The sequence below is a fragment of the Carettochelys insculpta genome, chromosome 7 (genome assembly GCF_033958435.1).
Source record: "Carettochelys insculpta isolate YL-2023 chromosome 7, ASM3395843v1, whole genome shotgun sequence".
NCBI classification, from domain to species: domain Eukaryota; kingdom Metazoa; phylum Chordata; order Testudines; family Carettochelyidae; genus Carettochelys; species Carettochelys insculpta.
In genome coordinates this window covers 24,957,606-24,984,680 of record NC_134143.1, presented here as the reverse complement: position 1 = coordinate 24,984,680, position 27,075 = coordinate 24,957,606, and the positions used below count along the sequence as shown (strand labels likewise).

The 27,075-nt window shown below is 41.8% G+C and overlaps 1 protein-coding gene across 2 annotated transcripts in view; it reads left to right on the top strand.

The window, feature by feature from the left end:
- The first annotated feature begins 20,049 nt into the window (after nt 1–20,049).
- FAM13C (family with sequence similarity 13 member C) overlaps nt 20,050–27,075 on the top strand; it is a 79,368-nt gene continuing 72,342 nt past the window's right edge. For both annotated transcript variants that reach the window (XM_074999499.1, XM_074999498.1), the window contains exons 1-2: nt 20,050–20,111; nt 24,139–24,195. In XM_074999499.1, coding sequence (XP_074855600.1) covers nt 20,050–20,111; nt 24,139–24,195 — 119 coding nt within the window. The remainder of the gene's footprint in view (nt 20,112–24,138; nt 24,196–27,075) is intronic.

The following is a 27,075-nucleotide window of genomic DNA, read 5'->3' as shown; positions in this document are numbered from 1 at the left end:
GTGTAGTAGTAGGCATCCTTCAGTCTGCATAAACTATGGATCACGCCCTTTGTAGTTTCAATTGAGGGCTTCATTTACAGCGTCTACTGTGACTATGAAGACCCACGCGAGAGTGACAGTCCTTGCTGTATCTCTTGCAGATGTGGTGGGTGTCTGGCAAGTCCTTATTGTGCTTTCTGTATGCTCGCTTAGAATATAACAAGAAATAGAAAATTTCTAGTGGGGAAAAAGTGCATATTCAGTGCCAAGGGATTTCTCACTCTAATGGATTACGTATAAGTTGCTAAGGAGATAGCATCAGATGGTATTCAAGCAGTGCTGGAATACTTCCCGTTTGCACTGGTATGGAGGGAAGCAGGAAGCTACCTTTTCATATTACATAGATTTTTATCTGGTTTTGATATTGCTCTTGGTACACCACTTGGAAATGAGCAATAAGATATTAGCGTTCCAGATTCCAGAATCTGTGGAATGTTCAATCTTTTTTGGATGCTTTCCAGTTTGCTGACAGTTCTGTACTAAGTGATGCACCACGTTAGCTGAACTGATAGTGAAGCTCATACTCTAAAAATGGTGCACTGGAAATACACGACAGTGGGTTTGCTTGTTGCCAGAACTGCCAATGGAGGTTGAAGGGGGCAGTTTCCCCGGGGTCCAGCAATTCTAAAGGACCAAAACAGCACTCCAATTGCACTGTAAAGGGCCCCTGGCTCCAGCCTACTGGTGCTGTTACGGTGGTAGTGGCTGGAGCCCAGGGCACTTTAAATTACCACTGGAGTGCTGCTTTGAGTGGCTGTGAAGGCTGGTGGGGGAAGGGGTATTGCTCGTTCAGGTGGCACTGAGGATTGGCTGCCTTTAGCCCTGTCCCTTCTGGGGGCATGGAGCTGGACTCGCTACCTTGCCCAGGTAGCCATGGAAGCTATTGGCCCCCCTGCTTGTTGCTTTGTGTTTGGTTATGGAGCGTTCTATTTTGTTTCACATCTCAGTGATAGCTCTGTACAAAGAAATGGGTCATGCTATTGGTGAAATAATAATGGAGTTGGCTTGTTGCTTTGTGTTAGTTTGCATTATGAAAAGGTCTGGAAATCTATAACTCTTAAAAGCTTTTTATCTCTTTTCTTCACATATTTAGCAGTCATTTTAAGTAATGTTTCCCATGGTGCACTGTAGGGATATGTCTACACGACAAAGTTAACAGCTGCTATTCCGAAATAACGTTGAGTGTCTCCACAGCAAAACCGCTATTGTGAAATCATTTTGAATTAGCAGAGTGCTTATTTTGAATTCTGTAAACCTCATTCTATGAGGAAGAGCACCTATTCTGAAACAGATGTTTTGGAATAGGGACTGTGTAGACAAGGAGTAGGAGCTATTCTGGACTAGCTTATTCTGAAATAATGCTACTGTGTAGACGTAGAACACAAGTTGCAAGTGCCTATCTTTTATGTGCCTCCAGGGGCTGTAATCTGAAGTAGGTTGTACTGTGTGTCAATGCACTATTTTGGAATAAGTTTTTGCTTATTTTGAGGCTTCCTCTAGTGTGGACTCATTATTCCATAATTGCTTATTTTGTTGTAATAACTCCAGAATAAGCTATTGCGGAATAACTCTGAAGTGCAGACATACCCCAGATGAACACCTAGGCTATGGTTACCTTACTGAGTTTTGATGGAAGAACCCTGGTTTTGTTGGCAAAACTGCTGGAACATCCACACACAAAATGTGTTTTGCTGACAGTTTGTTGACAAAACTCAGCATTTTTCCTGGCAGTTTTCTGCCTTTCAGCTATGAGGCATAACACTGCTGTTGACTGATTTTGCTGACAAAAAAGCTGTATGGACGCTTGGGGGTGGGGCGGGGGGGGCTTCTCTTGACAAACAGTGAATCCAGAGCAATGGGCAGCCCTGTTTGCTGTGCTTCCAGGTGCCGGTTTTGTCGAGAGCAGCCGGGCAGTCTGGCTGCTCCATTAACAGAGTGGATCGCTCTTCCAATTGGCTTTTGTATGTGGCTGCACTCTGTCGACAGAAGTTTTATCGGGAAATCTCTTCTGACAGTGACTTCTCTCGACAGATTGCTGTAGTGTAACCATAGCCCTAATGTCTCCATTCTAAGAACCATAGGAGGCAGGCGACTTTAAAAGCCAGAACTTGTGGGGATGGATGAGGCCATATGTGGAGAGGAGCAGGGGACAGTGAGGCCACAGGAGTGTGTTTGCATAGAAGAGCACTAAGCTCTTCTGGCAGGTGCCTAATTCAGTGAGTGGCTAACTGGGGAGAACCTGGGGAAATCCCACTCTTGCTCATATGAGCAGTGTAGTAGTTACCCATTTCTGCCTCATTAACCCATTGGGCACCTAGTGGGGAAGGGCACAAAAGGGGCACCAGCTGTGGGAGGAACATAACCTCCCCTATTTGACTTGTTTCTGTCCCCATCCTGGGCTCTCCGCATTCTCACCCCCACAGCATGTTACCTGACTGGGGCGAGCAAGCTCTGTCTTTTCCCACGCACCCTCTCAGGGAGTCTCTGACCATACTGCCTGCCTGGGATGCAGCTCCGTGCAGTACAGCAGCTGCTTGGGAGAGGACGGCCATTGCATTGCACAGTGGCCCAGGAAGGCAGTGAGACTGGCAATGGGCGAGGAAGGGGTCCGGCCCTGCCTCTTCCCTTCCAGCTCTGCCACTGGCTTCTTGCCCCTCCTCACTGTTCTAGAGAGAGGTGTGCAACCATTCAAGCTCCTCCCATGCATTGCTCCTGCCCTAGGGTATCCATAGTGAGCTCTCCCAAGTCCTCTTCCATTGCCCCCACTGCTCTCTTGTGTCTGAAGTTAACCATGCAGTGTAGGCTGCAGATTACGCTGCTTGTTATGAGGAGACACCAACAGTTTACTGCTGTTCCTGTGCCTTATCCTTGCATCTCTCAGATTGTACAGCTGCTGCGAGAGGGCTCCTCTACCCTTTCACGCTGTTCTGGAATGGATAAACACAAGAGACAAAGCAAACAATCCTGTAGCACCTTGAAGACTAAAAATTATAATTTATTGGGTTATGAGCTTTCGTGGGAAAGACCCACTTCAGATTCTGGAGCAGATCTGAGAGGAAACTGAGAGAAAAAGAGACAGTTAGGGAGGTGTGGGTCACTTTAACTTGGGAACTTGCAGATTTCATGCAACCCTGATATTCCTTGATCATTATTTACACCACCATTCAGTGTGTACAGCAGGGATAACATTAGAGCATATGTCTGCATTATATTAAACTGCATACACAAAACTAAAGATATTAAAGAAAAAATGGCTTGCTTTACTTATTTTGAGTTTAACAAAAATAACAGTATTACATATGCCATGTGGAGCTACTGGGTTTGAGTTATATTTATTTTTGGCACTGTGCATTTAGCATATTAAAGCTTATTTATCTGGTGGATTGGTTTCTAATAATACATTTAGTTTTCTTCTTTATCATACCGATAGCCTGGTTAAAATATTTTAGAGTTGGGCACAGACAAAGAGGATTGCGGAGGTTACCATTCTTTTTTTTAGATTTTGAATTCATGGTGCCAGAGACAGACTGGTCCAGAGAGTTTAAAATAATGAAAGTATCTTCATTTGTCTAGAAGTGATCGGTGGTGGTGTTTGCTTGGTGACAATTTTAATCAGTTTTAGTTGTGTCCAGACAGTCAAAAACATACAAGCGGTGTATAGACAGGCAGAAGTTAGTGGGAACGTATGCAGTAGGGAAGAAGATGGCTGAAAGATGGAGAAGATTTCAGATCATCAGGGTATCTTGTATCTCTGAGATTGGGAGGCCTCAACTTAAGGAACAGCTTTTAACTAGATTTGCTTGATAGACGTGAGTCTTTGTACCACACATGAACATTAAATAGGACAATGCATGGTAGTAAATGAAGTGACAGTGCAGAGATTCTACTGCAGATGGGTTCTGTGCCGTGGCCAGAGATTTGTGGAGATGCTTCAGCTAATTATTGACCACCTGGGAAATGAAGAAAAGGCAAACAGAGCAACATAAAAGCTTAATTATATTTACACAAATACCTGGTATGTGCAATTTTAATATCAACTCAGCCATTTCAGTCTGTGATAAAGAGTCTACTAATGAAATTAAAATTGGGGTTTGACCAGTACCTTAGTAATTTCTCCATTTTTATATATACTAAATTAAAAATATATTTCTAAAACTGCATTTGGCTAATATCTTATTACAGAGGATAGTCATTTTTGTATGTGTGAGCCTGGGACATCAGCAGGAGGGAATGAAGCTGTGACCTTAGGGCTAACTGCCCTATGCTCTACCACATTTGCTAAAAGCCAGCTGCCTCTGAGTCAAGGCACAGGCTTCACTTTCCCTAGTTAGTGGTCTCAGTGCCTTTGGGGCTACCTATGTATCGGGGGAATAAAAATAAAAAGTTAGGATTGCTCGTTTCAAGAGGCATCAAGGAAGTGACTCATCCTTTCTGCAGACATCATGTTCTGCATCTACAATAACTTTGAAAATAATATTACAATAAGAAATTTGAGTGAGATTCTGGAACGTGTCCATAAACCAGGAGTTAATGAAATATGTGTTGGGTAAAATATTTGCATAATTGCATTCTCTCCAGCAATAAGAATGATCGTCTCCTTAAAAATAACCTGATGAAATACCTGATACTTCAATTTTGTTCTGAGCCAAAAATTATTCGTGTAGGAAGCTCATGTGTATGTGTAACAGTGCATTTGTACAAAAATAGAACGGGTTTAAATCTAGTTTTTCTGGAACCCCTCAGGGTCAGGTAATAGAGCATGAAATGAGAATCTGAGGCCTCAGATGGTTTATCAGAATTGATAAATGCATTTAATTCTATTCAATTTATCATACTGTTTAAGAATTACAAATGTGGTGACCTACTGAGTGCACAAGCCAGGGAAAGGATGCTGAGGATAGCTAGGGAAAACTCACCGATCATGATAAACTAGAAGTTTTCCTCCTGGAGAACAGAGAGAGAAATGTAAAGTAAATGGTCATTTTTAAAATAAACAAACAGCCCCAGTATAAATTTTAAATTAAAATAATATCCCTCCCAAAGCTACTTGGCTACAATAAAGTCTCCCAACCCTCCTCATTGTCTTTTCCAAACTAGTGTTCTTATTTTCACCCCATGGTAGGTAACAATTGAAGTTGGGTTGACACTTGTAAAATCCATGGGGTTTCAGAAAGGCTCTGAGGCCTATCTGTATAGCTCTGACTGTAGGATCAGGGCATTTCACTGCAAACAGCTTAGGGCAAGGAATGAGATGCCATGCACAGAGGGGATAAGTAATAAATGTTTAATAAAAAGTATAGCATGTTTATTTTCCCATAGCTCAGTCCCTTGCCCCACTCCAGTTACACTGAAGCATTTAATTAAAATGTTCACGTTCAGTTACTGTTTTGACATGCTACCAAAATATTGACACGCAAAAGAAGGAAAATGCCAGTTTTCAATGATTTATAACTTGGCAAAATCTGACTGGAATGTAAGAAAGAAAAAACACTGCTTTAACCTGAGATAGGATTGACAATTTGACTAAACTTCAACTGAAGGTTAACTTTTAATTCCTGGAGACTCTAGGACAATCCTGGAAGACTAGCAGCTCTACCCAAGAAAGAGGGCTTTCTTCCTTGTTGAATTTCAGAAGCCAGCAGCAAATATTGAGGTGTTAGAGGTTGTAGTGAAAATGTTGAAAGACTATTTTATAAAGAAAAATTATAAAACGACACTAAGGACACTATGAGGTCTGCCTACAATAGTCTCTTATCCAAGTATTACGTTGAAAGGTGGCATGTATATATATTATCTCTTGCATTTGTGGAGATGTGGCTAAACTCTACTGGTTTGATAAAAGATGGCCTGATGTTAAATATCTGAGACCTTCTAGTGCAGGAGTATCCAACCATTTATTTTTATTAAGGGCCAGATGGCAATTTTTTACATCTTCTAGGGGCCAAACGCAAACCAGCCCCAAACCACCACCTTCCCCACCCCCAGGCTTAAAACCCCTCACAGCTCCAAATCACCCCCCAGGCTCAAACTCCTTGAGGCGCTAAACCCAGTATTAATTTACTCTTCACAGAATCTCTGGTTGCTGCTGCCCCCCACTGCACCTTCCCTGGGCCACCATTTCCTCCTCAGTGTGGTTGCACAGCTCCCCTCAGCCCTCCTACTTCCTCCCCCACCTGCAGCGAATGCAGCTCCCTGCACTGTCACGCTGAAATAATGGGGCTCAGTTTGATTGGTTTAATGGCCGCATCACTCCTGCCAGCTGCTAAACCAATTAAATTGAGTTTTAATTTCTCAGTGCAGCAGTGCAGGGACCAGAGGAGGAGTGAGCAGTGGCAGCATCCAGAGCCACAAATGACTCCTTAAAGAACCACATGTGGCTTGGAGCTGCCCAACCAGCTTTCAAAATGGAGCCACTGCCACCCCTGCAGGCTGAGTAGAAAGGCTCCATGGGCTGGATTCTGGCCTTTGGGCCGTATGCTGGACATCACTGTTCTAGTCCATTGAATAAAAGCATTGGATTAAGAATCAAGAATTCTTGAATTCTGCTCCCTATTCTCCATTCACCTTCTGTTTGAGGTTTGGCAAGTGACTTCACCTCTTTGCGTTTAAATTTCCCTCTTTTGTAAAATGAGGATATTATTAATTAGGGTTATTTGTCTATTCCTCAGTCAGTGTTTCTAGTTTTAGAGACTTGGATGTAGTGTATTAATTCATGTCCTCAATTCTGAACAGCGTATACTCATAATGTACAAAGTCCAAACTCTCACCTTTCTATGGGTTTGATATTAAAGAGAAACTAAATAACAACACAGCACACATTACTGCTTATACTTTTCCCCCAAGCTTGGCTGTTCTTAAAATTTGCCTGGCAGGCTGCTGTGAATCATAGAACCATACAATCGTAGGGCTGGAAGGGACCTCAGGAGGACATTGAGTCCAGCCCCTGCTTCAAACAGGATCAGCCCCAGCTAAGTCATCCCAGCCAAGACTTTCTCAAGTCGGGACTTAAAAACTTTTCTGAGCCAGACCTTATCCTCTGGGAGAGAATATAGTTGCTCTTACATTTTTCTTGCAAGTAACTAAGTCAAACTACTACAGTGACTGAGCAGTGATTTATGTGTACCTTAGTGCAGGATTCAGGCATTTGATAATGGGATGGCTAAGAGAATAGCCCTGAATCAACAGAGTCTGCCATCTTATTACACTTGACTTTACTCATGATTAAGAATTAAAGGGCAGAGCAACAGTTAATTTATGAATGAATCATAAAGGCTTTTGGCTACGTTGCACCCCATATTTTATGCAAATATATTTTTGAAAATGAATATGCCTAAATTAAATATACTTTCTACAAAAATGCTATGTTAACCTATCACTGGCAAGCTTGTAATTCCCTAAACATATATGTTGTATTTGTGTGCATACATCATTCCTGTATTTGAAGTTTGAAATACGATGTATAAACCTGATTAGATATGCTTTTGAAGGCCATTAGTAGTACTCAAGGAACTTAATGGCTCAATACTCATGATAAGGATCTGTGAATAGCCTTGCTTTTCCTGTAAGCCTGGTCTATGGCTGGTCCTGCCGTGACATGTGGCCAGATCACCTAATCTGGGAACCCATTTTGAGTGTGGTACTTTTCCATAGGGTAGGTGGGAAGAGATTGAAACTCAACACACAGGATTTCTACCTTGGATAAAATCAATTTATTGGCAGGAAACCAAATAATACTGGGTTGGCCAAACACCAAGATATGCTTGCTTACCACCCAGATGACAGCTTGAAACTTCAAAGACTGAACAAAGGGCAGAACCCTGCCTAGCTTGTGTGAATGACAATTAGAACTACTGTTAAGGTAAGAAATTGTATGTCAAAGTTTATTAGAGTATTTAGCTTAGATGGCATGCTTTGTGTTATTTGGTTTAGTATCTTTGATTTGTCATCACTTATAGCTACTTAAATCCTACTTTTTATATTTAATAATCATTTTTGTTTATTATTCAACCCAATGTAAATAATAGTGTAACCCCAGAGACAGTGAGACCACTTACTGAGGAGAGTGAAGTCTCTACTCTATAGCCTTGGCTGGGAACCAGCTGGCCTTTAGCTCATGTGGTAGAGCACAGGGCTTTAGCTCCCTCAGGTCACAGGTTCAATCCATTCTGCTGATGACCAGGGTCTGTTGGCAGGGGCGCGGGAGGGATGGACAACAGCTCTGCATCTCTTCTGTTGATAAAGGGAGAAAATAGTTTATGAGCTTGTCAAGTCCCTATGGCTGAGCCTTCCCAGACCTGAGCTAATCTCCTTGTCTGTGTTGCTTTGCTGTGGACTGTGACCCCAAATCCCTGTGCCTTTGATAGGGGAGACCAGAGGTTTTGGCTGGGTTGGACCAGGCACTGGGGCACCCCAAAGGGCAGGTAGGTGGGCTCAGCAGCATGATCAGCCAGTCAAGTGACAGTCTAAGGTGTCTGTTGTACAGAAGAAGAGAGACTGGATCAGCTGTGGGTTGGAAGCAGTGCTGTAGATAATGGTGGTGGCAGGGAGAGGGCAGTTCTGCGCAGCTGCCAGTAGGCAGAGCTAGAAGGGGAATCGGGGCCCGTTCTGCCTGCCCGCTTTGACAAGCATTGAAAGTGTTTTGTTCATTTCTTTCTCTATTATCTTTGTGGTAGGCAGAAATTTAGTCACAACTAGACTGTCTTGGGGAGAGCAGCAGGGGCTAAAAACTACAATTAAAGCTCTAGTTAATACCAAATAAAATTACAGGAACACTTGGGACAAAAATTTCTAAAACTAATTGATAGCACCTCCAGAGGAACAAAACAAGACAAACAAAAACCCGCAAAGCTCCTTTCCCTGCAATTTCTGTAAAAGCAATAGACGCTGTCATTGCGATGATAGCTGTAACTTACTTTCTTTCACAGGCTATGTTATCACTGTCTGAGTATTACTGAAGATTGTGACTGTACCCAAAATTAAAAGCCCTTCTAAAATTAAATAAAACTATTTGTCAGGCAGGGTCTCTGGTTGGTGCTGCAGCAATGGAAGATGAGTCATTTTTTTTTAATTAAGATCAAAACTTCTTCCAGTCTATTTCCTCATATCATTATATAAAAACAAAAATGAATTTTGCAGCCCAGCAAAGAAAAAATTGGAGGGTCAGAGGGCAGCAGAGACTGAGTCAAAAAATACCATGTCGCAAACAGCATGATTCACAGCTGCTAATACAGTTGTTCAGAAAAGGCAAAAGTAATTTTCATATCTCTCCTGACCCAAAAGCTTGGAGAACTGATAGCAAAGTGACTCTGCCACTTCAAGCACAAATATCTTTCCCATATTCTTCTGCTTCACTTCCAGAAAATGTATACAGGAAGCAGCAGAATCCCAAACAGATTCATGAAACACAAGGATTTATGTGAGAAGAAATAATTTGCCCTAAATCAACAGTGCTTAAATAGTCGACCATGAACGAGAAAATTCTTATATGCATTTTTTGTTGCATGCAGTGTTTTTATAGCTGTATTGGTCCCAGGATATTAGAGAAACAAGGTGGTTGAGGTGGGGCCTGATGAACTCAGTATTAATGAGAATGTGGCTGGAATCATGGAACTACAAAGCAGAGTCCTGTGCTACTCTCCACAAAGCCAAACAACCCAGTGCTATGCAAAAAGTTGTCTCCTTGCTGTAGCCCAAGTGCCAGAGGAAGTCTTTCTCCCCAGAGAAGGTCTCATGCCATGGTCAAGGGACCAGAGTAGCTGTCTTTCCCTGGCTGCAGTAATTTTTTAAATGAAAAAAAAAATCCGAAAACAAATCTCAGAATGTACATAATAAAATGTATTTTATAAATCCCTAAGTTGAGGTAACATACTTTATTGAACCAGCTTCTCTACTGGTGAGACGGAAACTTTCGAGCTTACACAGAGGTCTTTGGCAGGCCTGGGAAATGTCCTCACAGTGGCACAGCTAAATACAGAGAGGTAGCCATGTTAGTCTGTAGTCTAACAAAACAAACCAGCAGTCATGTAGCACTTCAAAGGCTAACAAAAAGATTTATTAGGTGATGAGCTTTCATGGGACAAACCCACTTCAGATCTATATGTTTTCCAGTCCACACCCAGCTATATAGTGCAGAGGTCCAAAAATTGCAATAAGAACTGACAAATCAAATATATAGAACGGAGTTTTTAAAGATAGTCCCCAAATCCAATGTGTTATGTATCTGACTTCTTGTTCTCTTTGGCAGTAGAAAAATTTTCATTGAATGGGAATTTCAGTTCCTGTACAAGTCTAATCCAATACTTTCATGCAGGCAGTTGTTAGTTCAGTGTTTTTTTTAAACTATGTTCCACGGAACACCGGTGTTCCATGAACAACTTGTAGGTGTGCCACGAGCACTTGGGGAAAAAAAAAACACAAAGTTTTACTGTAACTAACCATTTTATGATGATAACAGTAATGGAAAATACAGAAAGTTATATTCCTACCTCATGCGAGAGTGGTGGTAGTCTGGCAACACAGCATGGTTAGCTGACATCATGCTGGCTTCCTCTCTAACCTGTTGTTTATTATATATGGAGATACATACCTATCTCATAGATCTGGAAGAGACCTTCAGAGGTCAACAGGTCCAGTCCCCTGCCCTCACAGCAGGACCTATCACCATCCCTGACAGACTTTTTTTTTCTTTTTAATCTTTTCACCCCAGATCCCTAATTGGCCCTCTCTAGGATTGTGCTCACACCTGTGGGTTTAACAGGCCAATGCTCAAACCACTGAGCTGTCCCCTTGTGGTTCACCTAGCTGTATGGTGGCATAGGAACTAGCAATGACATGCAGCACATGTGCTATGCTGGCATGGTGGCTATGCTGAGAGTCATCCGCTTAATGTTAGCAAATGTGCATGTGTGGGGTGTGATAATTTATTGAATGTATTATTTCCACCAGTCTGAGTAAACAAGAGTAAGTTACATTTTCTTTAAAAAAAAAAAAAAAAAGTGAGTGAAAATACTGCTGCTGTGTGAATGCTCTGGCGGGGGCTTTCTCTCGACGGACGGGGCATCCAGAACAATGGACAGCCCGGTCTGCTGTGCTTCCAGGTGCCTGTTTTGTCAAGAGAGCAGCTGGGCAGTCTAGATGCTCGATTGACAGAGCAGAGAGCTCTCCCAATTTGCAGAAGTTTAGTCAGCAAATCTCTTCTGACAGTGACTTCTGTTGACAGAGCGCTATAGTATAACCGTAGCCGGAATGAACAGAAGAGGAAATCATCAAGTCATCCATTCCCTGTCGCATTTTCCCAGCTTGCCTTAAGTTCGTCATTATATACATCCTGTTAGTGGTCATTAGAAGTGTTCTGCTTTCTTTTTAATGACAGTTTAGTTGTACGTTATAAAGTAGCGTGGTAAATGTAATTGCCACTTAGGCAGCATTTCAGTAGAAGTAATTTTGAGATCTGAGGAAAATCAGATTTAAAAAAAAATGCAATCACTGCTAATCACGCTCTATAGGACTGTGCTGTGCTTTACATCATCTGGCAACAAATCACCAAATGGAGTAATACTAATCCCCAGTGCACTGGGGAATTTAGATTTCCTTGTAAATATGTAAGTGTCCTTCAACTGCTCTGGAACAAACAGTTTAATTTCCAGGACAAAAAATGTCATTATTATGGAATTAAAGTTGAAAGATTTAATCATTTACTTCAACCAAATTCCCTGATGAGAACTTGGTAGTTCTCTGAAAACACAAATTCAGATTCTGGCAATTCCAAGATAAAGTTGCACTTTGTACGAGAAACCAAACCATAGACAATCTGCAGATGCAAAGTTAGTCACTCTAGTGACCACGGGCTTGCCAGCCATGCAAGCAGGAAATACATTCCTTCTCCTCACAACCTATAGTTTCCAAATGCCTCTTCCCCACATTGCAGATGATGGTTAGGTCTACACTAGCTGCCAAAGATCGAACACATAGGTTTGGTCTTCCAGGGTGCCATTGCATGTGCACGTGAAACAGTGCATTGCGAGATCAATGTTGACCCCCGAACTCTTTGCGACCCACTAGAATTGAGGAATGTCAACGGGAGGAGCGCTTCCGTTGACATTCCGCAGTGAAGGCAGGGATCAACATAGATGGTTGCAAAATCGATTTTAGGTACACAATTGGTGTACCCAAAATTATGTAACAGCCATTGACCTTCCTGGAAAGTGTAGATGTAGCCAGAACCTCCATTTACTTTCCTTGTTCTGCTCTTCAGACTGAACCCTCCTTATCCTCCACCCATGTCTTCATAGCTCCTCCTTTTCCATCACAATGTGGGCCATGTAATCTGTGCCAAGCTGGCATTGCACTAATATGTGTTTATAGGGCTTACAGATTATTAAAGATATTCCTAATGTGCCCACTGTCCATGTGGCGTTATTCAATATGTGAAAAATATGTTTAATACCTAAATCATTTACTCGCCAAAAATCAGCAAGCTCAACAGAATAAAAGCTAGGTTGCATATCAAGAAAGCAGGTCAGTGCATTTGTACACATTAATATTTGTGTTGCTGGGCTAGCGTGTTTAGTATTTGTTACTGTAGAATAATCATAATTAACTGAATAAAACACATGGAGTTTCTAGTTAAAGCTGTTTTACAAATATATTAGGACAGAAATATGAGTTGGTTATCAAAAGAAGAATTGCATCTCATTTTGAGTATACTGATATATCCAAAATGCACAAAACTTATTCGCTTGAACTTTTCCCAAACCATTTGGTGTGCAATATTTTAGATGATTTGATCCTATATTGCCAAAATTGTAGTGGAGTCTATAGTAGCTATGTCATGGAAAGCACTGTCTTTTTTAGAGAGAGTGCTTCTTTCCAAAAATTATGATTTTACAAAAATATACAGAGCAAAGAAATTGTCCAGAGTCTGAAAGTAATGCAACAGAGACAAAACTTTACTTGCAAATCACAAGATAAATGTTGATAACTTTAAAAGATGAACTTATTAAAAATAAGTCTTGAATTCTATGCTGAATTTCAAAACTGCATGTACAGTGGCAGATTTTTCTCAAAGCTTGAGAATGTTACAGATGCAGGGTCTTTTCTATACACTGCAGTGAAATATATCTGACTGAGAATTTTATTACATTGTCATTGTGTGTAATATTTCAAACCTACTGAAAACTGGGAATTATGGGTTAGATTGTGATTAATCATGCAGTGGTCTAATGCTGTTTTAGGTGGTCATGCTGATGCTCGCCTATTTGTGATTCAAGATATTGAGGGGAAAGTCAAAGAGCAGGAGCCACATTACTGGTGTGGATGGAGAGAGGGCAGAGAGTAATGGGGAGCGCCAGCAGAGAGCCAGCACCAGTGGGAAACATGGTGGAGAAAGGTTAGCTATTTCCACTGGGGAGTAAAGGTAGAACAGGGAAGGACTGGGCAATCCATGAACCACATTCTCTTTCTACTGTGGCACCTGGGAACGGTGCAGTATCATCAATCCAACCCTAAATCTAGCCATAATACAATTAGGGCATGCCTAAATAGTAAAGTTATTTCACAATAGCAGACACTATTGCAAAATAACTTTGCGAGCATCTACGCAATACAACCGTTATTTTGAAATAATTTTGGAAGTGCAGAAGGCTTATTTTGAAATTGGTGAACCTCATTGGCCATGTCTACACTAGCCCCCTCCTTTCACAAGGGGCATGGTAATGAGGGATTTCAGCAGACGCTAATGAGGGGCTGCCATGAATATGCAGCTCGTCATCAGCATAATAGTGGCCATGCATGATTTGAAAGTGCCACTTTCAAAACGCACACTGTCCATGTAGACGGGAACGTTTCAAAAGGACACCCTGGTTTTGAAAGCCCCCATCTTCCCATTTGGTTTTGGGAAGAAGGGGCTTTCGAAATCGGGGGTCTTTTCAAAAGGCCCCATCTACATGGACAATGTGCATTTCAAATTGTGCACAGCTGCCATTATGCTAATGAGACACTGCATATTCATAGCATTAGCATCCACCAAAGTCCCTCATTACCCATTCTGAAAGGAGGGGGCTAGTATAGATGTGGCCATTATGTGAGGAATAGTTCCTATTTCAAAACAGGTTTTTAGTATTGGACCTGTGTAAACAGGGAATAGAGCCTATTTCAAAATAAGCTATAGTGCATCCTGTTTTGAAATAGGCTCTGTTGTGTCCGGATGCTCTCTTCTGAAATAGCTGAGTGCTAGTTCGAAATGCAGTTTGTGTGTAGCTGCATTATTTTGAATAAGCTATTCCAGAAAATCTCTTTGACTATGTCTATGTGAGAGGATTTTTCTGACTAAACTGGGGCACAAAATCTGGCAGATCTGCCAGCAGCATTGTGCCTTTCTGCATTTAGGAATAATGTCTTCATCAACAGTTTCCTGTGGACAAAAAAGCCATGTAGACCCTCTGGGGGACACTTTTTTTTGACAGACCAGGCTTCTGGTTCTTTTGGCAGCCCTGTTTGCTGAACTTCCAGTTGGCCCTTCTGTTGAGATGATGGCTGGCAGTCTGGCTGCTCTCTGTTGACAGAGTGGATTGCTCTTTTGATCTGCTTTTGTGTGTAGACATGATCTGTCAACAGAGATTTTGCTGGAAGATCTCTTCCGACAGTAGCTTCTGTTGACAAATCGCTGTGGTGTAGACGAAGCCTTCTGGAATAGCGTATTTTAAAATAACGCTGCTGTGTACACAATCTTAATGTCTAACCTACATTTTCCTTGCTGCAATTTAAGCCCATTGCTTCTTGTCCTGTCCTCACTGGATCTAAAGAAGAGTTTATCACTCTCCTCTTTGTAACAACTTTTAAGACTTAAGACTGTTATCATTCCGTACCTCATCTTCCTTTAGTCTGTCCTTTTCTCCAGACTAACCAAATGTGCATTTTTTTCAATCTGTTCTCGTAGTAGATCATGTGTTCTTGACCTTTTTGATCATTGTTCTAACTTGTCCAGATTCCAGAACTGGATGTACAGTAAACTCGTTCATATCTGGCCTTCCCAGGACCGGGAGGCTTCCGGATAGTGAAATATTCTGTATAATAGAGAGGTAGCCGGCTGCGGGCAGTGGCTGGGTCCCGATGTGGACAGCAATGTGGTGCTTGATTCTGGGGCTTTTTTAGCAGAAGACAGGCAGGCAAGAGGGAAGCAGGGACCATGCTTGTGGGCTTGGGCACCACCAGCCACTACCAAGAGTGTCATAGTGGGTGCTGTATGCTCATCTTCCTCTTTGTATTATAGCTGGTGAGAGGCTGACCCAGGCACATGTCCCATCTGGGACTCAAAGGGAGCCCACCCAGTCGCCTGTGGAAAGCTGAGCCATGATTACCACATGCCCAAACCAAACCACCAGCTTCCATGATTCAGTCCAGCACTGGAGAGGGAGCATTTGTAGCAAACAGTTGGAAGCTAGTTCCCGTAGTTTTCCCCACAGCGCTGAATTCATATGCAAAGTGAGACATCCTCTTTTGACTTATGCCTTTTGATTCTAGTGTCTAAATGTTAAAATGCTGGTTATTTGAGAATTCTGGATGATAGAATGCCGGTTAAAACAGAGTTTACCATAGTATTCCAGTTAAGGCCTTGATCACAGTGAAAGAATTACTTTCAATATCTTGCTTACAAAGGCCTGCCACTACATCCCAGAATAATGTTAACTTTTTTGGCACAGTGCTATTTTGTTGGCTTACATTTACTTCATGATCCACTATAATCCCTGGATCATTTCCTCCAGTACACTCCTTCCTAGGCATTCATGTAGGCTGTGGCCACACTTCTCCAGAACTTTGAAATATTCAGCTCCTCATTAGCATTCACATGCTGCTGGCCATGGTGCTTCAAAAGCACCACTTTTGAACATACGTGGCTTGGCGCGGCTACACAGGGGGTTCTTTTTGAAAGGACCCCACACATTTCAAAATCCCCTTATTCCTCTTAGCTGAGTATCTGCGTTTATTTAAATGTATTTGCATAGGTTATGAAGTTGCTGATAATTTGATGTAAACGTGTGGAGGAATGCAGAGGTTACGCTTACCAGACCATTCTCTGCCCATTCCCCAGGTCAAAAAATATTTTCATTTTAGAAGTACTTTGAATCAGATTTTTCAGCTCATCCACACCTCCTTTATTGATGCAATGTAGCGTCCATATGGAAAGACTCCCACATTGAATTATGGGTTCAAATACCAGCCACGCTTTCTGCACCAGCTTTCAAAATCAAGAGTCAGGCCACCAAACACCATGAGATTAGGCTAAATCATAGGATTATTTATTTGTTTTTCTGTTTTTCTTGTTTTTCTGGCACAACCAAATCCTTATTTTGCTTTGTTATGATAAGGGGAAGCACTATACTGAATTTGGTGATCCTAGCTCTTACTGTTTAACTCTTGATCAAACAAACAACTCTCTAGAATATATATAGTACATTAGATTTTTTAAAATATTGGGGTGTGTGTGTATTCCTTCTGTGACCCCTTGGGGCCTGTAGCCAGACATGAACCCCCCATTTGGCCTTTTCTTCCTCTCTCCCCCACTGGGAGAGACAGAGAGAGAAATAAGCAGGGGAGACAGGCGGCCTTTGATGTCCTGGGAACACAGGTGTGCTGTCTCGCCCAGCCTCTCTACTATACACAAAAACCAGACAGTGAATGGGCTAGCTAATGGCCGCCCTTCTGGCTGATCTCGGTAACTGACACGCCTTGATCACTTCCCCAGGAAGATTGGGGAACCCCGCCCATCACCGCCAAAGGTGCCCAATTGTCCACAATTCACAGGTGGAAATTGAGCCTTGCATCTCTTCCCTGGGAAACCTGGGGTTCAAACACTCTCCTCCCAATTGGCCACTTAAGACCAGGAAGAAGCAGACGTGACCAAAGGGGTATAAAGGGGCTTGGCAAACCACCTCCCCTTTGAGTTTCAATCACCTACACCTGCTGGCCAGGTCTGGAATTAACTCCCGAGACTGGGGATGCCTGGTTCGTATCTACTTCTTCGCGAGGGATTGAGAGAATCTGGGTCACACTGGATCTAGGAGGCAGGGGTAAGAATTACACCTGTATTAAACTTCTTTCCTATAGGAATTGAGGGAAAGACTCTGGTTCCACCAGGTCTAAGAGGCAGGGGTAAAAATCACACCTGCAACAGGCCTTTCTTGTGTACACATTAATTGTATTGGTGTAAGCTAGCTAGTTTGTCTAAAACTTTTCTTAAGTTAAATTGTGTTGTTTCCCCTTTAAGAACCATGAGTACTAACTTGTACTTTAATCATTTGTCTTAGTTAAATTGCTTCTATCTTTGTATAAATAAAAGGTAACGGTTAAAGCCTCTCTAAGCGTAATTTTCCTCTTGCTGCTGTACCCGAACAAAACACAAACCAAAGAACCCAGCCTGCCCTGGCTGCTTAGCATAGCTGCTGGTGTAGCATCACCCCCCCACCCCTTTTTTGCCTCACCAGACCTTTAGCTGGCACCTGGGCATCGGCTCGCAGGGCCACAGTTGCTTTACATTTTCAGATTGCTCTCTGGAACCATTAGGCTTAGAAACCCAGTTTTTTTTAAAGCCACAACACTTATGAAAACATTTGATTCCCGTATCTGTGGTCCTTAAGAAAAATGCCAGGGCTACATCTACATCGGAGAGTTTTGTCAGAACCGCCCCCGCCCCCCGTCCAGGGTTGTTGACAAAACTGGTGGAATGTCCACACACAAGATGCATTTTGTTGACAGCATGTTGACAAAAGTCAGCTCTCCTGCCGACAACCGTCTGCCTCTCCCAGATGAGGAAGAGCACCTTTTGTTGACAGGTTCTGTCAACAAGAAAGCTGCGTGGATGCTCTTGAGGGGGTGCCCTTCTTGACAGACAGGGCATCCAGAACAACGGGCAGCCCTGTTTGCTGTGCTTCCAGGTGCCTGATCTGTCGAGAGAGCAGATGGGCAGTCTGGCCTCTCTGTTGACAGAACAAAGCGCTCTTCCAATTTGCTTTTGCATGTGGCTGCACTGTCAACAGAAATTTTGTTGCAAAATCTCTTCCCATAGTGACTTCTGCTGACTGATCGCTGTAGTGTAACTGTAGCCCTAATGTTCTGACACTTGTCATGAAGTCAGGAGACTCATTACACTCCAGTGGTTAGGCATCAAAGACCACGTAAGATTACTTGATGATCGGAGGAATGAAAAACTTACCTTGTGAGAGGAGACTTACAGAGCTTGTCTTTTTTGGACTAGACAGAAGAAGGCTGAGTGGAGATATGACTAATCTCTGTAAATACCTCCGAGGGATAAGCTCTAGGAGGGAGAGGAGACATTTAAGTGAAGGGTCAATATTGTCATCAGACCAAATGGATTTAAACTACCCCTGAATAAGTTTGGATTTGAAATTGGACTAAGGTTTCTAACCATCAAAGGAGTGAAGTTCTGAAAGAGCCTCCCCAGGGGAGCAGTGGGTGCACAAAACCACACTGCTTTCAAGACTGAACTCGGTAAGTGTGTAGAAGGGACAGTGGAATGAGATTTCCTGCAGTATCTTCTGGACTGCTTGCGACTGCTAGTAGCAGGTATCTCCAATGGCCAGGGTTGGGACAATAGGAATTGGGGTGCAGAGGGAGTTCAATTATCAAAGAAAATTCCTTTCCAGTATCTGGCCACTGGGTCTCACCCACACACTCAAGATCTAACTAATAACCATATATGTGATCAGGAATGAATTTTCCCCAGGTCAGAAGAGACCCTGTTTTTTTTGGCCTTCCTCTGCAGGCATCGGTCATTTGCTGTTATGAATGAGAGTAAATGTTTGATTCTCTGTAACATGAAGTCTTTAAATCATGATTTGAGGACTTCAGTAACTCAGCGAGAGGTTAGGGGTCTATCACAGGAATTGAGTGGGTGAGGTTCTGTTTCCTGTGATATGCAAAAAGGTCAGACTAGATGATCACAATGGTTCCTCCTGGCCTTGAAGTTTGAATCCGTAGAAGTGTGCATAGCGGGATGAGCTCGGAAGAAACCAGAATAAGAGAAAAGATCAATATTGTTTGAGGGGGAAGGTGCCTTGTCCTGGTGTGGCTTTGGATTCTTATTCATGATGATGATTGTGAACTGTGCTCATTCACCATGCTAGCACCAGCCTGCTTCAGTGAGTAGGAAGCCACGCCTCTGAATCTCTGCTTGGCTTCTTGCTGTAGTCTGTGCAGTAGCATTGTCACACACCAAGAATGCTTGTAATACGCCATTAGTAGAAAAACACACAACAATATTTTCTTATACAGCGTGATGACCTAGCAAACCATTTACCATATTTTTGAGATGCAAGTAGACAGGGAACTCCAGGCTATTACTGAATCAGAACATTTTACTGTATCCTGATTTGACCCTTTATACATTTCTGAAACCACATTTGCAGACATTTTACTACAGACTTAGTATGGATTTTGCTATCCTTTCCCCTTTCACACAGGCAATTTCCTTGCTGCTCATTGCAAAATCCTTTGTTAATTTAGCAGCCTTTCCTTCCAATTCAGATTTATTTTTTCCACCATTTCCTTCAAAGTTTGGGCTATCAAAAGAATTTGTAAGACAACTGAAGAAAAGTCTCATGAGACCCTTAATTGATCTTCTCTATATCAAATAATGAACACAACATAGCATATAATGAGCAAATGTTGAAAGATTCAGAATGCCACATTCTTGTGCTAGATATCTGAGTTGCTATTTAACAATGTAGTTGTAACTGCAGAGGCGTCTGATCCCTTTCTGAGAATCTCCTGGCTACCAATGTTCATATATTCAGAGCACTGCTGGATGGGCTTTGTGATTTGTGAGCATTTCAGGGCTAATCCCTATGGTTCTTTGAGTACGAGCATGTGCAGATCAGCCCAGCATACCTTATGTGCATGTAGAGCCGACACAGAGATTTGCTTTGCAATGCCATGTTTGTGTATGTGTTCCAGCAACTGAAAAGCGTTTGAGGAGGCTGCCTGCTTTACTATCTGATGTTTTCTTGTTTCTGTTTCAGCCTTCAGGATCATTCTTTCAACAGTACAGCTTTAGCAGAGTAAGTAAATACTTTAAATATATACCTATGCCATTAAATAAAAATGACGTTAAGCCGTGCAGAGAATGATTTTAAGTACTATTTCAAAAATGAAAAGAAGCTTTCTCTAACATTTTATGGTGCACAGCCTTCTGTGGGTTTAATATTTTACTGAAAATATGCTGAATGCCATATAAGCAACATATATGTATAGTTAAATAGCCATTAGCAATGGAGTAGCATTTTGAAAGAAGATATTTGTTGCTGTTTTCTGCTTTATAGATATCTTACATTGCATGTGTTTCAATGTATGATTGTATTTATAATGTGCATCTAATAAGAAAATGCTGTTAATACCTGCTACAGATGATCATGACAAGCAAAAGTGTCAGTTTTCTAAGAGCACAAGGTCTGTTAGCATTGGCAGAAAAAAATCTTAAAGAATGATTTGAGCAAAACACTACATTTATTTAGATAGGTTCTGTATCTGAATGGAGTTTCCCTCTGCAATTAATGTAGTGAACTTTTCACATGGTTCCTCCTCCCTGCCTCCCGACTATGGTTTTGAAGAAATATGTTTTGCATTTTTATCTTAAGATGGACAGAGAACACAACAGGAGGAAACACTGTAAAGTTACAAACACTGAGATGCCATTAACCATTTTAAAATTAAACACACTTCTAGTTTCCTCTAGAGGAACGTGCTTTAGTTTCAGGTGTGACTGTTCTGCATTATTTATTGACATTCTTACAGTTCTTTTTGGCTCTGAAGATTATGTATTGTGACTGTGTCATAGGTATTTTATCTCCAAATTTCACATGTTGGTTTATATTTCAGAAGACTGCTCAGTAGAATTGTGGCCAGCAGTTTGTCAAAGGGGAGATGATTTAAGATTTGTTTGCATTTAAGGTACACTTCTCATTGCTGAAATACTAGGAATAAAACCCCAAGCTGATTGTGATCTGTTTGCTAAAGTGTTGCAGGGGAAATTATATATTCTGAAAGCAGTTTAGGTTGTAACTCAGTTGAGCAGTCCATATCTGCTGTTAAGCTGATTTGAAAATGGTTGTAATATTTCTTTAGGGATTCTAAACGCTTTTGTCGTGCTATTTTCTTTTCTTTCTTCACGTCATATATTAATTTTATCCCAGTTGTTGGAGTGCTACTAAAACCAGCAGGAAATTAAATACATAACATAGGAAATGATTTTAATATTATTTTTAATTAGCTTTGTCACTGTGCATCTCCACATTTACATGCTGTAATGGGTGACAGTGGGGTCTCAAATGAAGGACGACATGTGGGACTTTCCTAATGAGGAGCAAAATTGGGCATTGCAGTTTTAGTACTTTCCACTTGCTTTCTCTAGCCTCTGTCCTTCCTTGGTTCCTTTCTCTTCCTCAGCCTCACAGGAGCTTCTTCTGCCAGGTCTGTGCATATCTCTGCCTTTCCCTTGGCTGTGCTGCTAGGCCCAAATGGTTCCAGGCTTTCTCTGTCAGGCTTCCCATCACTCTAAGGCTAGAAGGGGAAATGTTACAGTACATGTTGAATGTTTCTAATCTGGAGATCTCTCGTCTGTCAACAGCTGCAATTCGGCATGATTTTAGTTAGCTAGATGACCACTTGTTATGGGTGTGGCCAAGTGTCCCATGGTCCCATAAAGTTTGTTTATAGCAACCAGACCTGGCTCTCAGTGTTCTGTGCCATTATTTCTCTGTAGTTTACCCCAAATGTCTCCTCAGAGCCCAGTAACAGTGGAAGTGTTGATAATGATGCTAGACCGTACTGACCTTCCATGGTCTGCCAAATGCTCTTGTCCAGCACCGATCAGGTCCCGAGGGTGCCGGATGAGAGAGGTTCAACCTGTAGTGCTAGCACTGTTGGTAGGAAAACGGAGGAGACAGGATATATTCATAGCAGCTATTGCTGCAGTGGGAGGTGTTGGCAGGAGGGAGGAATAGCAGACCCTAGGCCTGAAGCCTCCTTAGAAATGGCATATCTCTCATACTGTGGGGCACATGAAAAATTTGCTGCTTAGCGCCTGTGGTAGGGTACCACCATCTTGTCCTCGGCCTCCGGAGAACCGTCTTGGCTGCTGAATGAAGCCAATGAGTGGAGAACCCTGTTTTCATATTGAATTTGTCTTTCTCTTTACTTATTTTAGCAACTTTCTAAACCCTGGAAGCTAGAAATGTTTAAAAATACTGCTTGGGCCAAAATTGTCAAATATGGGTGCTAAAGTTAGACACTTTTATCCCTGTTTGGCCACTGAAGTAAAAGATGGTATAAAGCTACCTTTTGCTCTGGATCTCTGCTCTCTTAGAGTGGAGAAACTAATGCCAGCGTTGCCAAAACCTGTGGAGTGTCCACACACAAAATGAGTTTTGTCAACAGTCTGTCAACAAAAGTCAGCACTTCTGCTGACAGCACTCTGTTCCTCTGCGTTGAGGAATAACACCTTTGTCAACCATTTTTGTTGACAAAAAAGCCGTATATACGCTCTAGGGGGCCCTCTGTCAACAGACAGGGATTCTAGCTCACCAGGCAGCCCTGTTTGAGAGCGTCCAGTTGGCCATTCTGTCAAGAGAGCACCCAGGCAGTCTGGCGGCTCTGTTGATGGAGGGGATTTCTTTTCTGATCCACTTTTGTGTGTGGACATGATCTGTTGACAGTACCTTTTGTTGACAGATCACTCCAGTGTAGCCATAGGCTTTATGTTCCCACTTCTCTTTACTCCCTCTAAAAGTGTCTCTGAATTTTCCCCTATAAGATCCCAAATCCTATCCCAACTTTTCCACTTTATTCCCAACCTTTACTCGCCATCTTTAGATGAGGACTTCTAGGAAGCTTTCTCCCTGTAGCCCTGGTTTGTGGGAGAGTGAAACTCTGCCTCAGGTTGCTAAACCCTACCCTAAACACTGAGGAGCTCAGCAATTTTAAAAAGAGATTATTTTTAATTCAAGGCATCCTCAATGAAGGCATTCACTAAATTCCCCACCCCTACACTGAAAAAGGTAGGTCAATGCAAGAAGTGTAACATCTTGAGAGAGTGTCCCTTGAAATAATTTCTTTCAAATCTTACCATTGAATTGCCGTGCAAGGGTACATGTTTATCATTTAACATGTTCTTTGCAGAGCCAGGCAGCTTTTGTCAATAATTAATGAATCAGCCGAATTACAGGTTGCTTCCCACATAATGAATAGATTCTTCTGCCAGCAAGCATCAAGTAATCCAGGGCTGTTCTGTGTTGTGCACTGTGAATATGAGCAATGGATGAAGAGACAAGAGGGAAGGAGAGGGGCGCAACATTTGTCCAGAATTCATAGAGTGGAATGTAGAATCTTTTATGTCTATGTATCTAGAAGGCAAAAAAAGCCTCCATTGTGTGTTGCAGTTTGGATCTGCAGATAGTCTTGCATTGAGCATGGCAAAGTTAATTTATTCTTAATGTCATTCTGAATCTCTGGTCAACAGCTGGATATTTAATGTGTTTCTCTGGCATTTTTTTCTTAATTTATGTTGCCTTTTGCTTTAGGAACACTTAATTCTACTGAGATTTGATCATAATGTTTGGGTTATTTTTTACCTCGATAATGTAACCTGTACTGGGATTTTTTAAAAAAGTAGCATTACAAAATCTGATTGCTTTACTGCTGAGAGTTTCATTAATAGGTCTTGGAGGAAAAAACGTGCTGTGTATTAAGTTAATTGCTGTTTATAACACTTTGAATAAAGTGAGCTATTAGCAATTAAAAAGAAGGATGTCTCCATTATTTTCTACAATTTTTACAGTAGAAGGTGCATTTTATTTGTCATCAGATTTCTAGTAAGACAAACGAGAGAGAGCAAATGGTGTATCAGGTTTTAAAATTTCACAAGTGACTTTGCAAGCACAGAAACTATGTCTTAACTGGAATCACTTCATGGCTTAAGAAAGAAGAATGCTTAGAGAATGCAAGTGTCTGTTCAAACTGAGCAGTTTTGTTCATGAAAAGATAAAGTGCGCAACTGTCAAAGTCAATAATGATTTTATATCCATCTTCAAGGTGTGAAGAGGATACAGAGTCTCTACATGAAGACCAAGCTGCAAACTCCACGCACAGGTATTCTACTCTACATCCTACTTGCAAACCCTTAGCAAGGGATCTGACCTTCCTCTTTCATCCCTATCAGGACTTGTCTGTTAATGATATGCAAGAACTTAAGGAACATTGCCTTTGCCAATAAAATTCTTATTTATTACAGAGTAGTTTAAGTGCTGGAACTAGGGGTTTGGGAGGTGATGCAGAACCCTCTGGCCTGAAGTGGCTTCCATTATGTACAGGGTTTCCAGTTGTGTTCAAGAGCTCTCAGCATCCCCACTATAAAATTTTTCCAGCATCCCTGGAGTAGTTAAAGTATTATTAAGATGAAAATCACCCAACACAATATTTGTGTATATCAGCTTTTTGATGACACAGCTGAGCATTAAAGAAAATTTAAATTTTAGACAATTTAAACCCCACTGAAATTCTATATATTTCTAGAACTGCCCATACAAGAGCAAGCAACTTCTCCAGTAACAATAATAGCTGCTCTGGATCAAACTTTCTATCCATAACCCATTGCCCTGAAGGTAAAGATAATGTTTGCAGTAGGCCTATGAGATTACCACATTTAGTCTCTGGTGAGCCAAGCATGGAAAAACCAGTTCTATACATGTTTTCCCAACACAGAGCATGTTCTGATGGGGTACAGCTCAAGGTTCTCTGATAAGCTCAGCTGTGGTAGCTCAGGTAGAGAAAGAGGAGATCTCCTAAGTAGTTTAAGGTCACAAATCTTAGGGCTTTATTGCTTAAAACCAACATCCTGACTTCCACCTGAGAAGTGACAGCCAGGGTAGATTACAGAGCATGGCTAATAACCTATTATCTCATGATGCACCATTTAATAAGTGGGCAGGGGCACTTTCTCACTTGCTTTAGTTTGTCAATGGCTTTGATATATAGCTTTATACGGAGCATATTACAGGAGTGTGATTTTGAAATTATGAAGGTGTGATCTTCAGTATTTGCAGAGCCATAGGAAGAGGCTGTCACTGCGGGGAACATGACCATTTTATGGAGGACAAATTGGTATGGAACATAGCAAGAACCCATTTTGTTGTTGATGGCATTCATGGGGAAGCTGCAGAAAACAGAGCACTGCTTCAAAAGAATTCTGAAGGGAGAGATTGAATTAATATGAACGGTTAGAATGATGAGGAGGAGCCTCAGAACATTTGGAAGCAAAAGGCTGCACTCCTGGTTCTGGATGCTAGACTTTTCCCAGCTCTAATGCTCTGACATCAGAATAAAAGATGTGCTAAAAGTTGATAAGCAAGTGGCAATTGGACTGTGGAAGCTTGCAACTTCCATTGGCTGCTGATCAGAGGGAAATGGTTTTGGAGTTGAAAAATCCACGGGGGGGGAGTCATTGTCATGCAAATGTGCAAGGCCATTCATTGTGTCGTGTTGCACAGGACTGTGACTCTCAGTAACGACATGGCATAATGGATGGATTTACAGCAACGGGGCTCCGGAACTGGGGTAGACAGACAACAGACCAGAGTACATCAATGGAAGTGACTACTTGTCTGTGGTTGTGGATTATTAGGGATGTCTCACTGATGTGGTTGTTGGCTGGTCAGGAAAGATGCATGACACATCTTTGACAACACAAGACTCTTCAGAAAGCTGTAAGTAGGGACATTTTTTCATGATCAGCCGATGGCGCTGGTGATGTTAAATGCAAATAATGATCCTGAAAGACTGCATCTACCCCTTGCTACTCTGGCTCATGAAGCCAGATACCAGCCACCTCAACAATACTGAGGAAAGATTCAGCTACCTGCTCAACAGGAGCAAAATGACAGCTGAATGTGCTTTTTGTAGGTTGAATGGATGATGGTGGTGGTTACTCACAAGAGTGAATCTCACTGAGGAAAAAAAACTAGTGGTTATAGTTGCCTGTTGTGTCCCTCCTATCTGTGAAATAAATGGGAAAAAAATTGCCACTGGGGTAGAGATGGAACATTTGTCTACTGAGTTGGCACAGCCAGCTACAATAGCTATTAAAATTGCTGCATGTGGAATCACACAGATGATGGAGGCCTTAAGAGAGTGCTTTTAATAGTCAGCCACAGCAATTCATTGTGTGGACTGTGCTATATCTGTTCCTGAAGTTTTGTGGGCTGTTGGCCAATACGTAGTGGTTGGTGCACATTTATTAATATTGGTTATGGTGCTTGCTGTAAGTTCATAATTATTGTATTTGTCACTGATCCTATGAGTTTTGTTTATCTCTACAATAACAGGTAGTGGGGGATAGCAGGAGTGCTGTGCATTCTCCAGTATATGTTAAGAAGTAATAAAGATGAATTATTTACCAGAAAATAGCTTTTTATTGCAAAACAAAACTAAGGAAAAATTAAGGTACAAAAGGCATTAAATAAAAACTTCTAAATCAATTAACAGAACAGAACTTAACAAGGGGAAAGAACATTCATGTCCATTTCCGTCCATTTTGGCTATACGTACAATAACTGTGACTCTCTCAAGTCCACATATGTGAAGCTGGGGTTATCCTACTGTACTAATACAGTGTGATTAGGGTAGGGATGAGCCCTCTAGTGCCCCGTGAAATGTTGAGTGGCGTAGAGAGCTGATGAAATGGAGTTCTCCATTGTCTGCAAAGGAAGGTGAGCCTGTGCTTGTTGAACCTGTAGATCAACAAGAGTCTGCAGTATCTTTGTTGGCTTCCAGAAAAGCCCCATTATATCCTGATGTATCCGCTGCTTTTTTTTCCTGCTTGGACCCTGGGCCTTTCTTCTTTCTGCTCTTTCCTTCTCCAGTTTGTCTGCAATTTCCGCTTTCAGGCCCTTTGTCCAATGGAGCACTGGTTTGCAGGATCTCAATGAACATATTTTCATGTCCTTTTCTTTCTTGTGCCTGTCATGGTCACAC